This window comes from Hyla sarda, chromosome 1 (assembly GCF_029499605.1).
Source record: "Hyla sarda isolate aHylSar1 chromosome 1, aHylSar1.hap1, whole genome shotgun sequence".
In the NCBI taxonomy this organism is placed as follows: domain Eukaryota; kingdom Metazoa; phylum Chordata; class Amphibia; order Anura; family Hylidae; genus Hyla; species Hyla sarda.
In genome coordinates, this window is record NC_079189.1 from 401,863,146 (window position 1) to 401,879,934 (window position 16,789).

The 16,789-nt window shown below is 45.8% G+C and overlaps 1 protein-coding gene across 1 annotated transcript in view; it reads right to left on the minus strand.

Annotated features, from left to right (window-relative positions):
- LOC130308429 (uncharacterized) overlaps positions 1–16,789 on the minus strand; it is a 70,377-nt gene that overhangs the window by 25,577 nt on the left and 28,011 nt on the right. Inside the window, exons 3-4 of the mRNA XM_056552246.1 lie at positions 10,026–10,118; positions 8,467–8,492 (exon numbers count right to left, since the gene is read on the minus strand). Coding sequence (XP_056408221.1) covers positions 8,467–8,492; positions 10,026–10,118 — 119 coding nt within the window. The remainder of the gene's footprint in view (positions 1–8,466; positions 8,493–10,025; positions 10,119–16,789) is intronic.

Consider the following 16,789-nt stretch of genomic DNA (forward strand, 5'->3'; position numbering starts at 1 on the left):
ATGTTACCAACAACCCCCACACCCGTGGCTGACACTCCAACCCCCGCCACAATTTCTGAAATCCAAGGGATCAAGCAGGACATTGCCCAGCTCACTCAAGTGGTAAAGGAGCTAGCTAATCAAGCCACTAAGGTCAATAGAGAGCCCCCAGTCACTAAGAGACCTACCCCTGCTCCTCCTTCCCGTTCCAGTGGCTCTCGCCCTGTCTCTTCTAGTCAGCCTTTTTGTGATTATTGCAACAAACCCGGGCATTGGAAGATGCAGTGCTGGGCTTTAAATGGGCATTCTCTGAGGTCGAGGGCCGGCCCTCAGGAAAACGAATCACAGGTCCAGCAAAAGAGCAACCCCACTCAGGACAATCATTGTACATTGCATCCTGCCCCTATGTAAATGTTACTATCGATGGTATCCAGCTGCAGGCACTGATTGACACAGGCTCGCAGGTGTCTGCCATCTCTAAGGGTCTATTTTATAAATATTGGAATGTTGCTTCCTTGTGTGAGCCAGACGGTATGGATTTTAGTGTCATGGCAGGAGACGGGAAACCAATTCCCATACATGGGTACTGAGAGCCCACTATTCAGTTGAGAGGTCACACACTTAGGGGGCAAGGAATAATTGTTACCGATATGACGGCACCAGGGGCCACAGAGTTCATTCTAGGGATGAACATCATGAGACATTGCTTCACTGATATTGTTGATGCTTTGCATGCCTCTCTCCCTTACATGTCTCCTTCAGGAAAAAGGACTGCGCAGCACCATCTCAAAATTCTGCAGATGGAGCAGAAGTTCGTGAACCAAAAAGGAGAGATCTGTAAAGTCTGGATCCAGGACATGAGGTCAGTGACCCTACAGCCAAATACAGAAACAATTTTATGGTGTTGAGCGCGTCCTGGCATAAGGAATCAAGATTATCAATCCTTGTTAGAACCTCTACAGTCTGAAGATTTTCCCTTGGTTCTGGCTGCGAGAAGCCTAGTGACAGTGATAAATGGACGAGTCCCAGTTCGGTTTGTCAATCTGTCTGGTGCAGCCACTGTGTTGCTAAAATACAGCCCAGTGGCCCAACTCCTCTTCTTGGACTCCAGTGATATTCTCTCTTCACGAAAGGTGGCTCAACAACAGACTGCCCAAACTACACCAAGTTATACCGAAAGTTCTCCAGAACCTTGGTAGCGTCAGCTACAAGTAGGAGGCTCCCTTACCCCACCGGAACAAGTCGAAGGGGTCATTGAAGTGGCGAAGAGGTATCAAGATGCCTTCAGCAAACATACAACTGATTTTGGACGAACTTCTATGATCAAACATCGAATCTTGACTGGTGATAAACCTCCCATCAAAGAAAGGCATCGGCCCGTCGCACCGGGTATGTACCAAACAGTCAATAAGCTGTTAACTGACATGAAGGACGCGGATGTGATCCAAGAAAGTCAGAGTGACTATGAATTGAAGCGTCTGTGGCGCCAGAGAAAGAGGCTGTTTGTGCACAAGGGAATGGTGTACAGGAACTTCTTGGACCCAGTGTCTGGCGAAAGGCTACATCAGATCCTGATTCCTCGGAGAAATGCTGCAATGGTTCTGAATGCCTACCATGATCAGTCAGGACACTTTGGGGTTCACAAGACAGAAGCCACCGTCCGACGCCGGTTCTACTGGATTGGGATGAGAAGTGATGTTGAAAAATGGTGCAGTGAGTGCGCAGTTTGCAGTATCACCAAGAATGGCCGCAAGGATGCCCGAGCACCCCTCCATTCCATCCAGAGTGAGAGGCCTAACCAATTGGTCGCATTGGATCATGTCAAGCTATCGCCTACACGGTCCGGGTATTCGTATGCCCTCACCATGGTGGATCACTACTCCAAGTGGGTAGTGGTTGTGCCAGTCAAAGATCTAACGGCCAAGACCACAGCCCAGATGTTCTACACCCATTGGGTACAGATGCTCGGATGTCCTGAGACTGTCTTGTCCGACCGAGGACCGGCCTTTGAGGCCCAACTATTCCAGGAATTGTGCCAGTTCCATGCGTGTAAGAAACTCAGAACCACTGATTATCACCCGCAAGGGAATGGACTTTGTGAAAGAATCAACCAGGTGTTCATCCACATGCTGAGAGCTGCATCTGTATCTTGACCTGAAGAGTGGCCTCGATTGATGCCCCAATTGTTGGAAATTTATAACAATACCACTCACTGCTCCACGGGATACACTCCATTTTATCTAATGATGGGCCGACATGGCCAACTGCCCAAGGACAGGATCTTTGGCCTTCAAGCACCTTTCAACAACTCGCCACAAGCCTCTATGGAATGGGTCTCTGAACACCAGAAAAGGATTCAAGAAGCAAAAGAGATTGTCAACAAAAAAATGGGTGAGGCACACTATAGACAGCAACAGGACTATAACCACCATGCCTCTGCCCAGCCATTGCAGATTGGTGACAAAGTTTGGTTGAAGAAATTCCCCAGGACTCATAAATTGGACTCCATTTGGGAAACTGAACCTTATACGGTGATCGCCGTACCCTACCCAGACACCGCTGTCTACACAGTCCAAAAAGTAGGGTATGAGCCGCAAGTTGTTCACGGAACCGGATCAAGATGTGTCATAAAGGGGATTTGCCTTTATTGCCGCCTTCTTCTGCACCCCCAAATCTTCCACCTCCAGTTCAGCCAGCACAAGTCCAGCCAGCAAGAACGGTTGAGCCTGAGAGACCGCTCTTAATGTTTGAAGATGATCCTCTCTTCCCTTCAGATCAGACTGTCTTCTTCGGGCTACTTGCCAGCCAAGGCTACCCCATCAACCCCAGTCTTGGTGCCAGAAGCCTCAGAGTTTACTCCAGTCATCCATCCACCTGCCTCAATTTCATCTGAACCTTCCAATGTGGGAGAATGCTCTGTGAATCAGGAATCATCACCTGTACCAGTTGCCGAGAACGAAAGCGCTGTTGCCAGTCCAGCAGAATCAAATCCTCAAGAAGAAATTGTTGTTCCAGAAAATTCAGAGATGGTGTTGCGTAGATCCACACATTCTAATTTTGGACAACCCCCAGCAAGATATAGAGATTAGTCTAAAAACATGTACATAAACATATGTAGATAAATTACATACTCATAGGTCAGTATACACCTAAAGTATACTTCATTGATAATTCACTAAAAGTGCATCTAATGGGTAAACCATTATCAGCTCTGTTACGCCTAGCGCTCCGGGTCCCCGCTCCTCCCCGGAGCGCTTACGGCGTCTCTCTCTCCGCAGCGTCCCGGTCGGTCCCGCTGACCGGGAGCGCTGCACTGTCATGGCCGTCGGGGATGCGATTCGCACAGCGGGACGCGCCCGCTCGCGAATCGCATCCCAGGTCACTTACCCGTCCCGGTCCCCTGCTGTCATGTGCTGGCGCGCGCGGCTCCGCTCTCTAGGGCGTGCGCGCGCCAGCTCCCTGAGACTTAAAGGGCCAGTGCACCAATGATTGGTGCCTGGCCCAATTAGCTTAATTGGCTCCCACCTGCTCCCAGACTATATCTGATCACTGCCCCTGCACTCCCCTGCCGGATCTTGTTGCCTTAGAGCCTAGTGAAAGCGTTACTGTGTTTGTCCATACTGTGTACTTGACCTCCTGCTATTGCCTTATTGACTACGATTCTTGCTGCCTGCCCCGACCTTCTGCTACGTCCGACCTTGCTTCTGTCTACTCCCTTGTACCGCGCCTATCTTCAGCAGTCAGAGAGGTTGAGCCGTTGCTAGTGGATACGACCTGGTCACTACCGCCGCAGCAAGACCATCCCGCTTTGCGGCGGGCTCTGGTGAACACCAGTAGTGACTTAGAACCGGTCCACTAGCACGGTCCACGCCAATCCCTCTCTGGCACAGAGGATCCACCTCCTGCCAGCCGGCATCGTGACAGTAGATCCGGCCATGGATCCCGCTGAAGTTCCTCTGCCAGTTGTCGCCGACCTCACTACACTGGTCGCCCAGCAAGCCCGACAGATCGCCCAACAAGATCACCAGCTGTCGTACTTGACCACCATGACACAGCAACTCCAGTCGCAGCTACAGCAGCTTCAGTCACAGCTACAGCAATTTCAGTCTCAGCTACAGCAGCAACAACCATCTCCTCCGCCAGCTCCTGCACCTCTTCCGCAGCGAGTGGCCACTCCTAGCCTCCGCTTGTCCCTGCCGGACAAATTTGATGGGGACTCTAAGTTTTGCCGTGGCTTTCTTTCACAATGTTCCCTGCACTTGGAGATGATGTCGGACCAGTTTCCTACTGAAAGGTCTAAGGTGGCTTTCGTAGTCAGCCTTCTGTCTGGGAAAGCTCTGTCTTGGGCCACACCGCTCTGGGACCGCAATGACCCCGTCACTGCCTCTGTACACTCCTTCTTCTCGGAAATTCGAAGTGTCTTTGAGGAACCTGCCCGAGCCTCTTCTGCTGAGACTGCCCTGCTGAACCTGGTCCAGGGTAATTCTTCCGTTGGCGAGTACGCCATACAATTCCGTACTCTTGCTTCTGAACTATCCTGGAATAATGAGGCCCTCTGCGCGACCTTTAAAAAAGGCCTATCCAGCAACATTAAAGATGTTCTGGCCGCACGAGAAACTCCTGCTAACCTGCATGAACTCATTCATCTAGCCACTCGCATTGACATGCGTTTTTCTGAGAGACATCAAAAGCTCCGCCAGGAAAAAGACTTAGATCTCTGGACACCTCTCCCACAGTCTCCATTGCAATCTACGCCTAGGCCTCCCGCCGAGGAGGCTATGCAAGTGGATCGGTCTCGCCTGACCCAGGAAGAGAGGAATCGCCGTAGGGAAGAGAATCTTTGTCTGTACTGTGCCAGTACCGAACATTTCTTGGTGGATTGCCCTATCCATCCTCCACGTCTGGGAAACGCACGCTCGCACCCAGCTCTCGTGGGTGTGGCGTCTCTTGATGCTAAGTCGGCTTCTCCACGTCTCACGGTGCCCGTACGGATTTCTCCTTCAGCCAACTCCTCCCTCTCAGCCGTGGCCTGCTTGGACTCCGGTGCCTCTGGGAATTTTATTCTGGATTCCTTGGTGAATAAATTCCGCATCCCGGTGACCCGTCTCGTCAAGCCACTCTACATTTCCGCGGTCAACGGAGTCAGGTTGGATTGCACCGTGCGTTACCGCACGGAGCCCCTCCTAATGTGCATCGGACCTCATCACGAAAAAATTGAGTTTTTGGTCCTCTCCAATTGCACTTCCGAAATTCTCCTTGGACTACCCTGGCTTCAACACCATTCCCCAACCCTGGATTGGTCCACAGGGGAGATCAAGAGCTGGGGTACCTCTTGTTTCAAGGACTGCCTTAAACCGATTCCCAGTACTCCCTGCCGTGCCCCTGTGGTTCCTCCTGTAACCGGTCTCCCTAAGGTCTTTACGGACTCTGCCTGCCATAAGAAGTGCCTCTCCCCCCTCCCAGTCCAGTCAGGCAAGCCTCGGTGCCTCCTCATGGCCCCCGTCCTGGTGTCACACTGCCCCATGCCAGGCCTCGCCCTCTGCCCTCCCTCCCCATTCCTACTCCTGCTGTACTGCCTGCCGTTGAGGAAACCCTCCATTCTTTCCCGGTGTCCTCATCCCAGGGGAGGCAGATACCGGACAAAGAGAAGGGGAGACCTAAGGGGGGGGGGGGGGTACTGTTACGCCTAGCGCTCCGGGTCCCCGCTCCTCCCCGGAGCGCTTACGGCGTCTCTCTCTCCGCAGCGTCCCGGTCGGTCCCGCTGACCGGGAGCGCTGCACTGTCATGGCCGTCGGGGATGCGATTCGCACAGCGGGACGCGCCCGCTCGCGAATCGCATCCCAGGTCACATACCCGTCCCGGTCCCCTGCTGTCATGTGCTGGCGCGCGCGGCTCTGCTCTCTAGGGCGCGCGCGCGCCAGCTCCCTGAGACTTAAAGGGCCAGTGCACCAATGATTGGTGCCTGGCCCAATTAGCTTAATTGGCTCCCACCTGCTCCCAGACTATATCTGATCACTGCCCCTGCACTCCCCTGCCGGATCTTGTTGCCTTAGAGCCTAGTGAAAGCGTTACTGTGTTTGTCCATACTGTGTACTTGACCTCCTGCTATTGCCTTATTGACTACGATTCTTGCTGCCTGCCCCGACCTTCTGCTACGTCCGACCTTGCTTCTGTCTACTCCCTTGTACCGCGCCTATCTTCAGCAGTCAGAGAGGTTGAGCCGTTGCTAGTGGATACGACCTGGTCACTACCGCCGCAGCAAGACCATCCCGCTTTGCGGCGGGCTCTGGTGAACACCAGTAGTGACTTAGAACCGGTCCACTAGCACGGTCCACGCCAATCCCTCTCTGGCACAGAGGATCCACCTCCTGCCAGCCGGCATCGTGACAAGCTCAAAGCCTCTTAACCCTGTTTGTGCACAGGAACCTACCTGGCCAGTAAGTATCCTGTCCCGAACATAAGCACTACAGTAAAGGAAAAGGGTTGAATAAAAATGTCTAGCTTTGTATTACACGTATACATAAAAATGTCTAGCATAAAATAAAATGTGTTCTGGGGAGAAGTGCTTGATCGCCCAAGGGCCCCAGTAGCCAAGGCATTGAGTAGAGAGCCTCCGGCAGCCCAATCTGCACCTATTAGTATAAGAAATGTATCTAATGTTACATAATATAAGGTGATATAATGTACAGTAAAGTTATATATGTCTGTAAATTCAGCTACAAAATCGTCTAGTTAGACATGTCAATTATGTGTAGAGTGTATCATATGCATAGTCCACCTATAGAAAGTACATAGAAAGGTCTTTACAAATGTATATACATGTGTACAGGTTATAAATAGTAAAATAGCTAAATCTTAGTAATAAGAACCCTTCAATACTCTGGATAATCAGTCTACTAAACCAGTCTGTTAGTATACTTGGATAAATGCTATCCCATTTACACCTACTTATTATACAGGTGACATAGCAAAGCATATAATGACAATAATATCCTAGTTATAACTATAAATATAAATAGTTTATACACATAGGTATAGTCTGAAGGTTATGTTAGAGGGCGAAAAAAAAAAAATCCTGTTCGAAACACTTTGATCAGATATAATAGTTATATATTCTGTCTGGGACCCAATTAACCACGTATCCTACACCAATAATGTTTTGTATCCTACCTCTAAAAGCCTGACATGGACGTTTGTGTGTAAAATGCCTCAGGACTTATGTGTTTATTTCTCCAAAGCCTGAAATGGACGTTTGTGCATAAAAAAGGACTTCTTATGGCCCCAAGGCCATTTTGCTCTTCAATCCGACAGTACCTTTATCGTCGAGGACAACTTCTGTTTAGTGGTGGGGTTTGTGGTGTCCCAGTACAGGTACATTGTGTCAAGGTATTTTAGGCCCTGTCAGATTGAGACGTCCAGTGTCCTGGGGGCTCCCCTGCAGGGACTCAACCATTCCTAATGTGTATTTGCACTGTTATAACTTAGCAATCCGTTATTAGGTGTCTGTAGCTTTAAGTATGTTACCTAGCAACCTCATGCTTAGTCAGGGTATGTGAGAGTGGAGGACTGAGGGCTAGACTAAACTTTTGTGTAAGGTGTTATATTATGTTATTACTTGTATGTAACTTTATTGTAAATCCTAAAGGGGGGTACAGACAACTCTATGATCCACAGCTGCCTGGCCAATGGGCTTTAGTTTAGCCTTTCCTTATAAGGGGTGGCATTTCCTGTGTGAGAGAGAGTAGGAGAGTAGAGGAGTAGAGGTGTGGAGTGCAGTTGAGTTCAGAGTGCAGAGTGAAGAATCCGCAGAGGAGTGAGAGCAAAGATGAGAGAGAGATAAGAAAAGCATGAAGTAACCCCAACTAATAGCAAGCCTTTACTTCAGTCTTGATCAGAGAATTCCTAAAGGACAATTCATTATCTTCCGGCGAAAAGCCACAAATCTACCGACACTTCAGTAAGAGACTTTAATCTCAAGTCTTATATAGCACAGACCTAAAACTCCTAGTCCGGCCGTAAGAGCCAAGCATATATGCAATATCAAGCCCAGGCACTGCAAGCTGTGTGGTCCTCTAGAGACTGTCTGTTAAACCTTTGGGAGACTTTGGTTGAGCGCTGTGGAGATTGTACCACCTATCTTCAAGTTAGTAAAGCCTCCGTTAAACTGCAACCTACTGTGGAGTCAATTCTTTCCTTGCTAGCCTGTGGGGAGACGGAGTTCCCCGGACCTGTAGTACCCCGGGAGATACCAAAACTACAGTGGCGTCACGTGACATTAAGGGTTAATACCATCCGACCCTGGGTTCATAACCCCCCCCCCCAAGAACCAAGTAGCTAACCCCTAACGTAGCAGTGGCTGTGGTCCTCACCCGTGGCCACCACATATTTTTGTCTAATAAGATATATTGCAAAGTTTCTTACATTTGCTTGTACTATCGATCTATGCAAGCTTTGTTAAAATGACAGTGCATATTTAAAGTAACTTACTTGTGTTTCCGAGAATCTGTGTGGACCTTTACATAGGGGGAGAGAACAGTAAAAATCATTAAATGTATAGATGGGAGAAAACTTAGTAAAACAAAATGTAACTAAAGTGAAAGGGTCTGAAGACTGTGCATATATATATATATATATATATATATATATATATATATATATATACATATATATACATATATATTTAGTATATTGCATAGTTAAGTACACCCTTCATGTTTTTGTAAATGTTTTATTGTATCTTTTCATGTGACTGTGTTTGATATTTTATTTTGTTTGTGCAGGGGGAATGCACAAAGAACCACATGAGTGCTTTGGCCAATCAGGGCCTCCTGCTCTCCCAGGTCTGTCTAGACAGGGAGGAGCAATATTGCAAAATAATTAAACAGTACATAGAGCATGATATATTTGGCATATATATAGGCAAAGTATACACTTTTCCTCATCCCACCTATTTGCATACATAACATAATCTTATAGTGGGAGATTTATCAAAACCTGCTCAGAGGAAAAATTGCTGAGTTGCCTATAGCAACCAATCAGATCACTTCTTTCATTTTTGATAAGGCCTGTAAAAAATTAAAGTGATCTGATTGGCTGCTAGATAAATCTCCCCCATAGTGACTATGTTCGGTATACTTTTAAGTGTATACGGCTTTTTTGTGGACACCATAGTGCAGGTGACTGCTTTATAAATGGACCATGTTTGGTCTATTGAAATAAATGGATCTGGAGCAGATACACTGTGGTATTCGGCAGAGTACAATATGTATGTATATATATATATATATATATATATATATATATGTATGTATATATATGTATATATATGTATATATATATATATATATATATATATATGTGTGTATATATGTATATATATATATATATATATATATATATATATATACAGTAGTCCCTCAACATAGGATGGCAATTTGTTCCAAATGAATCATCGTAACTTGAATCCATCGTATGTTGAGGGATCCGTGCAATAATAATATAGAAAGTTATACCCTGGATCGTCACTCTTCATCGCCTCCATCACTTCCCGGGGAGTCCCCGTCGCTCCGGACCATCACTGCTGCCCTGGATCGTCGCTCTCCATTGCCGCCATCACGTCGTTGCACACGCTGCTCCTGTTGGATGACGGGATGGCGTGCGCGGCGATGTGATGACGATGAAGGAGAGCGACGGCTATGCAGCGGAGCCCGAAGAGGACGGTCCAGAACGTCGGGAACAGGTGAGTGACACTCACTTGACCACACAGGGCACATTAAACGGCTATCCTGCAGCAGCTGAAGCAGTCTGCGCTGCCGGATAGCCGTTTATGCGATGTTCCCGACATAAAAAAGCATCTTATGTTGATGCTGCCTTCAACATTCAATGGCCATCATATGTTGAAAATTATGGTATGTTGAGGCCATCGTAAGTCGGGGGATCACTGTGTGTGTGTATATATATATACATATATATATATATATATATATATATATATATATATATCACACAATGATAAAAACTCTACTTAGTTATTGGAGTAGACTTACCTTTCTGAGTTCTCTTGTATAGAAGGCATAATGATAAGATAACAACAAAAACAACAACTCCTGTTATGTAATAAATCCAAGATGGTGTGGTATCTAAGTAAAACAAATTAATAAAATAAGTGGCTGAATGCATGTGCAGGTACATTATTCAAGATGTATACCATATTATCAAAATAAAATTGTTTATTTAAAGAAATACATATCAGGTATAAAATGAACAAGTAAAGTGAGGTCGTGAATTATTGTTTGTTTAAATGTTTGCAGTCATTTATTTTATATTCTTTATAGGTGTAATGAGTGGACCTGGAAGAGGTAATTCTTCCTGAGTTAGCGATACATCCTGCTTTGCAGGCTTGGACAATGGGCCAACTACATTTAGTCTCAGCGTCCACGCCCTTCTCAGGTGGGATATAAATTACTTTCTGCACTTGCTACTGTATTACTCTTGGCTTGTCTATCCTGTGTATTTTGACCTTTGGCTAAGTGACATGACTTTTGTGTTTTCTGTATTTGTACTGGGTACCACCGGGCCGTTTTAGGGCTAGGTGGTACGGACTGTGAGAAGGTTTTTTTGTGGAGCCCTCAGTTTATTAACCCCCCTCCCCCTTCTGTTAGGCTCCAGGTTATAAGGGGTACTAGATAAGGGGTTAACTGGGGGGTGGGATACGGTACAGGAAGGGGTGGGCAATAGGGGATATATAAGCTAGGCTGTTCCCCCTCCCCTTCCTCTTACCGTTGTATCCAGCAGGAGTTCCCGCCTTCCCGCCTGTTTTTGTTTCTGTTTCTGTGCTGTTGTTTTTTACCCCTTTATGTAAAAAAATATATATATATTTATGTAATTTTTTGACCAATGTGTGCTGCTGCAATGCTCTTTTTTGTATACTCTGTATTTGCCACAGCAGCGTGCACCTGTGTATTAGGCTGTTATGCTGGCTATTTTTCTTTTTGCTTGTTTGTACAACTCAAAAGGATCCAACATGTCACCCAGTCAGAGGCTATATGCCCAGCAGAGGTGAGTGGATATGAGCGTTAGGCTCAGAATTTGTGTTAGGGTCCCATCCTAAATGAGAACACCTCCCCGTGGATGGGGGACACGTTTTGATCAAAAAGTGCGCTAAGAGCCTCAATTTTTTGACCAATGTGTGCTGCTGCAATCCTCTTTTTTTGTATACTCTCTCTCTCTCTCTCTCTATACATATATATATATATATATATATATATATATATATATATATATATACAGTGATCCCTCAACTTACAATGGCCTCAACATACAATGATCTTTTCTGGACCATTGTAACTTGAAACCAGACTCAACATACAATGCCACGGACAGTCTAGATATGTGAAACGTGTCACAACTAGAGGAACTGACCAATCAGAATAGGCATTTTACTGGTAAATCACCTCAATTCCACTGAGTTTTTTTGTTGTTGTTGCAAGAACACCATTAAAATTGCCAATTTTCCTGCATCTGTATAATTTATAGATGCGGCGGCTGCTCTTCTCTGGTCCCCTGCACTGCCGTATATATACACCTATTCATATTTCTCGCAGAGAGCTGTGATTGGCCAGATGGTTCCAGCCAATCATAGCTCTCTGTGGAAAATATGACTTGGTGTATATGTACGTCAGTGCAGGGGACCATAGGACAGCGGCCGCATCTCTACATTATACCGGAAGATCACAGCGGGTGTCTGTAGTGATACCCGCTGTGTTGTGTTCTTAAAGGGGTATTCCAGGAAAAAACTTTTTTTTATATATCAACTGGCTCCAGAAAGTTAAACAGATTTGTAAATTACTTCTATTAAAAAATCTTAATCTTTTCAGTACTTATGAGCTTCTGAAGTTAAGGTTTTTCTTGACACCTGTCTCGGGAAGCGCCCAGTTTAGAAGCAAATCCCCATAGCAAACCTCTTCTAAACTGGGCGTTTCCCGAGACAGGTGTCAGCAGAGAGGATTTAGACAGAAAAGAACAACCTTAACTTCGGTAGCTCATAAGTACTGAAAGGATTAAGATTTTTTAATAGAAGTAATTTACAAATCTGTTTAACTTTCTGGAGCCAGTTGATATATATAAAAAAGTTTTTTCCTGGAATACCCCTTTAACTACAAGTACTACTACTCCCAACATGGAGCACACTCTGCTCCATGCTGGGAGCTGTAGTACCTGCCTTAATAGACAGATCGCATTAGGTGTCAGAAGTTAGGTGCGATGTGTCTATTAATGCTGGTACTACAGCTCCCAACATGGAGCAGAGTGTGCTCCATGTTGGGAGTAGTAGTACTTACAGTTAAGGACACATCACAGTGGATGGCACTCCTGACACCCGCTGCGATCGTCCTATCTATTGCAGAGATGGAGCAGCTTTATACAGCGCTCCCCATCTCTGCTCTGTACTCTGGCCAGTGATGTGAATAGAACATCACTCATTCATATTTCCCTCAGAGAGCTGTGATAGGCTGCAACCATCTGGCTAATCACCACCCTGGTGGGAAATATGAATCAGCGATGTTCTGTTCACATCACTGGCCGGAGTACAGAGCAGAAATGCGAGCGCTGTATAGAGCCACTCCACATCTCTGCTATATTATGGACGATCGCAGCGGGTGCCAGTAGTGACTCCCAGGGTGATATGCCTATTAGTACAGGTACTGCTACTCCCATCATGGAACAGTGTGTTCCATGCTGGGAGTAGTAGTACTACCTAAAAAATAAATAAAAAAAAGTTAAATGTAAACTGTAAAAGAGAAAAATTTAAAATGTAAAAGAGAAAAAAAAAGTTAAATACACACACACACACACACACACACTTTTTATTATTTATAAAAATTTTGTTAGAAAAAAAAATACATTTAGTTAAATAAATTTTTTTACATCCCTACTGCATCTTTTTTTTTTTGGAACCCAACTATTTTGGTACAAAAATTGCCAAAAGGGCCAAAAAAGCTAAATTCCACATAAAGGTAAAAACGCCAGAAAAAGCGCTAGAAAAGACGCCAAATAGCAGGGAAAAACTGTGGCAGTTTTTCTGGCGTTTTTTCTGGCATTTTTAGGAAAGAATCTCTGTGGAATTCTAGCCTAACTGAAGTGTATACACTGACTCTTGTCTGGTAGCGCCCCCTACAGTACAGGGAGGAACTACAAGTTCTGTACTACTCCTTACCTGTGCCAGGGTTAGCTGCTTCTTTGGACACCAAGTAAGAGTGGCTCCATTTGGGATACTGTGTATACTGTATAGGATCCTGAAGAAGCTCCTGTCCTCTACATAAACCATTGTTTCCAAACCAGGGGGCCTCCAGCTGTTGCAAAACTACAACTAGTTTTGCAACAGCTGGAGGCACCCTGGCTGGGAAACACTGACATAGACAGTGATTTACAGCTCCCAGCAGATCTTTATTACTTTTATATGTAAGGAATTGCTTTATCTATATTAGTTATCTACTTATTTTTCTTTAATCCTCACTTTTGCCTTTTTTTCGGATGACATTTTGAGGCTTCAGAACCAATTACCAGGTTTCCATTGAGTTATGGTCTCAACATACAATGGTTTCAACATACAATGGTTGTCCCAGAACCAATTAATATTGTAACTCGAGGGACCAGTGTGTATATATATATATATATATATATATATATATATATATATATATTCCCCAAAAATTTTTAAACATACTTTACATAAAAAAGAAAAAAAATAAAGAAAAGAAGTGAATGGAGGGTAATCTTTGGATATTGTGCGATATACACACTACAACTCCCAGCATGCCCGATCTGCCTTTGGTTGTTTATTTTATGTTGCTGTGTTGTTGTTCATGTGGCAGGTCTTTGCCTGAAGATGATGGGTGTTACCTTTGGTTGCTTTCCTTTGGATTCTCAAGTCACAGCAGCGGTACAGGAGGCAGTTAGTTAAGTAATGGAGGTGGATGGCTGAGTTGCCTGTTGGCTAATGCTGGCGGCTGGCAGTGCGCTTCCTCTCCGGTTACCAACCTACAGGAGGTTGGAGGTTAATGTTACGGTTGTTAAGAGGATATAATAAGGCGGTGGCCAGCCCCCACATCCACTTAATAAGGTTAATAGCTGCTTTTTTTTTTATAACATTTTATTCCAAAAGAATTAATAAAAAAATGGGTTAAAAGTTTTATATAAGCAAATATGGTATCAATAAAAAGTACAGATCATGGCGCAAAAAATGAGCCCTCATACCACCGCTTATACGGAAAAATTAAAAAGTTTTGGGTCTTCAAAATAGGGGGATTTTAAACGTACTAATTTGGTTAAAAAGTTTGCGTTTTTTATTAGCGCAACAGTAATAGAAAAGTATGTTATCATGGGTATCATTTTAATCGTATTGACCCAAAGAATAAAGAACACATGTCATTATTACCATAAATTGTACGGCGTGAAAACGAAACTTTCCAAAATTAGCAAAATTGCGGTTTTCTTTTAAATTTCCCCACACAAATAGTATTTTTTTGGTTGCGCCATACATTTTATGGTAAAGTGAGTGATGGCATTACAAAGGACAACTGGTTGTGCAAAAAACAAGCCCTAATACTAGTCTGTGGATGAAAATGTTAAAGAGTTATGATTTTTTGAAGGCGAGGAGGAAAAAACGAAAACGTAAAAATAAAATTGTCTGAGTCCTTAAAGTAAAACTGTCACATATTTTCTCCCGCACTATCCACATGTATTGGTGGATAGTGCGGGAGACGCTGATTAAAACGAGCCCTACCTTGGTCTGAGCCGCGCCGCCGTTCGCCCGCAATTGTAGTTTTAATCTCTGTGTATATCCGGCTGTAACTGGCAAAGGCGGTGCTTCTGCGGGCCGTTCATGAATATTCATCCCTCCCTCTGGTTAGGACCGGCAAAGAGAGGGAGAACAGGAGGGATGAATATTCATGAGCGGCGCTGACGTCAGTGTCAGTTAGCCCGCAGAAGCACCGCCTTTGCCAGTTACAGCCGGATATACACAGAGATTAAAACTAAAAGTGCGGGCGAACGGCGGCGCGGATCAGAATCTGTCAGTCACCTGTGGGGTGATAAGGCTCACTATACCCCTTGTTACATTCCGTGAGGGGTGTAGTTTCCAAAATGGGGTCCCATGTGGGTATTTATTTATTTTGTGTTTATGTCAGAACCGCTGTAACCAGCATCCACCCCTGTGCAAATCACCAGTTTAGGCCTCAAATGTACATGGAGCTCTCTCACTCCTGAGCCTTGTTGTGCGCCTGCAGAGCATTTTACGTCCACATATGGGGTATTTCCCTACTTGAGAGAAATTGTGTTACAAATTTTGTTTTTTTTCCTCCTTTTACCTTTTATGAAAATGAAAAGATTTGGGCAACACCAGCATGTTAGAGTAAAAAAATTTTACCTTTTCATAAGGGGTAAAAGGTGAAAAAGCCCCCCAAAATTTGTAGCGCAATTTCTCCCGAGTACATGTATATGTATATGTGGCCCTAAACTGTTTCCTTGAAATACGACAGGGCTCTGAAGTGAGAGAGCGCCATGCGCTTTTGAGGCCTACATTAGGGATTTTCATAGGGGTGTACCCGGATGCAAGCATTACACTTGCCTCCCCCACCAAAAATACTGTACGTCAGTTTTCCCCAAACACGGTGCCTCCAGTTGTTGCAAAACTCCCAACATGCGTGGACAGTGAATGGCTGTCCGGCAATACTGGGAGTGGTCTCCAAACTGTAGCACTACAGATGTTGCAAGACTTCAAATCCAAGCATGCCCAAATGTTGCCAAACTACAACTCCCAGCATGTCTGGACAGTGTTGGCATGCTTTGAATTGACATATGGAGCGCTACAGTTTGGACACCACTGTATAGTGGTCTTCAAACTGTGCCCTTCCAGATGTTGCAAAACTACAACTCCCAGCATGCTGAGACTGTCCAAGCATGCTGGGAGTTGTAGTTCTGCAACATTTGGAGGGCCAGATGTTACAGAACTACAACTCCCAGCTTGCCTGGACTGTCTGGGCATGCTGAGAGTTGTAGTTTTGCAACATCTGGAAGGACAGTGGTCTCCAAACTGTGGCCCTCTAGATGTTGCAAAACTACAACTCCCAGCATGCCCAGACAGCCAAAGGCTGTTTGGGCATGCTGGAAGTTGTAGTTTTGAAACTCCCAGATACAGCAGTGAAGATCACTTTACAGCGATCTTCACAGCTGTATCTAGGAAACCGCCGCCTCCACTTGCCTGCGCCTCTTGTCAGCAGGTCCCTGGTCCTCGGTTGCCGCGTGAGCCCAGGTAACCGACGGTCCCCGCAACGGCCCCCGCACTTCGCCGCCATCTTCCCCTGCTCTGCCCCGACATCAAGGGGCGGGCAGAGCTGGGGAAATAAACGTTCCCCCCGCCCCTGCCCTGCGCTTCGCCGATTGGCCGCATCGGCCAATCGCATGGGATAGGAAGAGGTGGCTCCCCTGCCACCTCGCTCCTATCCTCTAGAACAGTAGTCTTCAACCTGTGGACCTCCAGATGTTGCAAAACTACATCTCTCAGCAAGCCGGTGGCTGTCCGGGCATGCTGGGAGTTGTAATTTTGCAACATCTGGAGGTCCGCAGGTTGGAGACCACTGCTCTAGGATCATCGTGGCTGTCTCTGACTGCTCCGATCATACCTATTTTCCGGGCTATCGGGTCATCAGAGACCCGATCAGCCCAAAAAAGTCCCGAATTGCCGATCTGAATTGATCGGTGATTTGCAGCGATCGCTGGCATGGGGGGGGGTCTCAGGACCATGCCCCCCCCC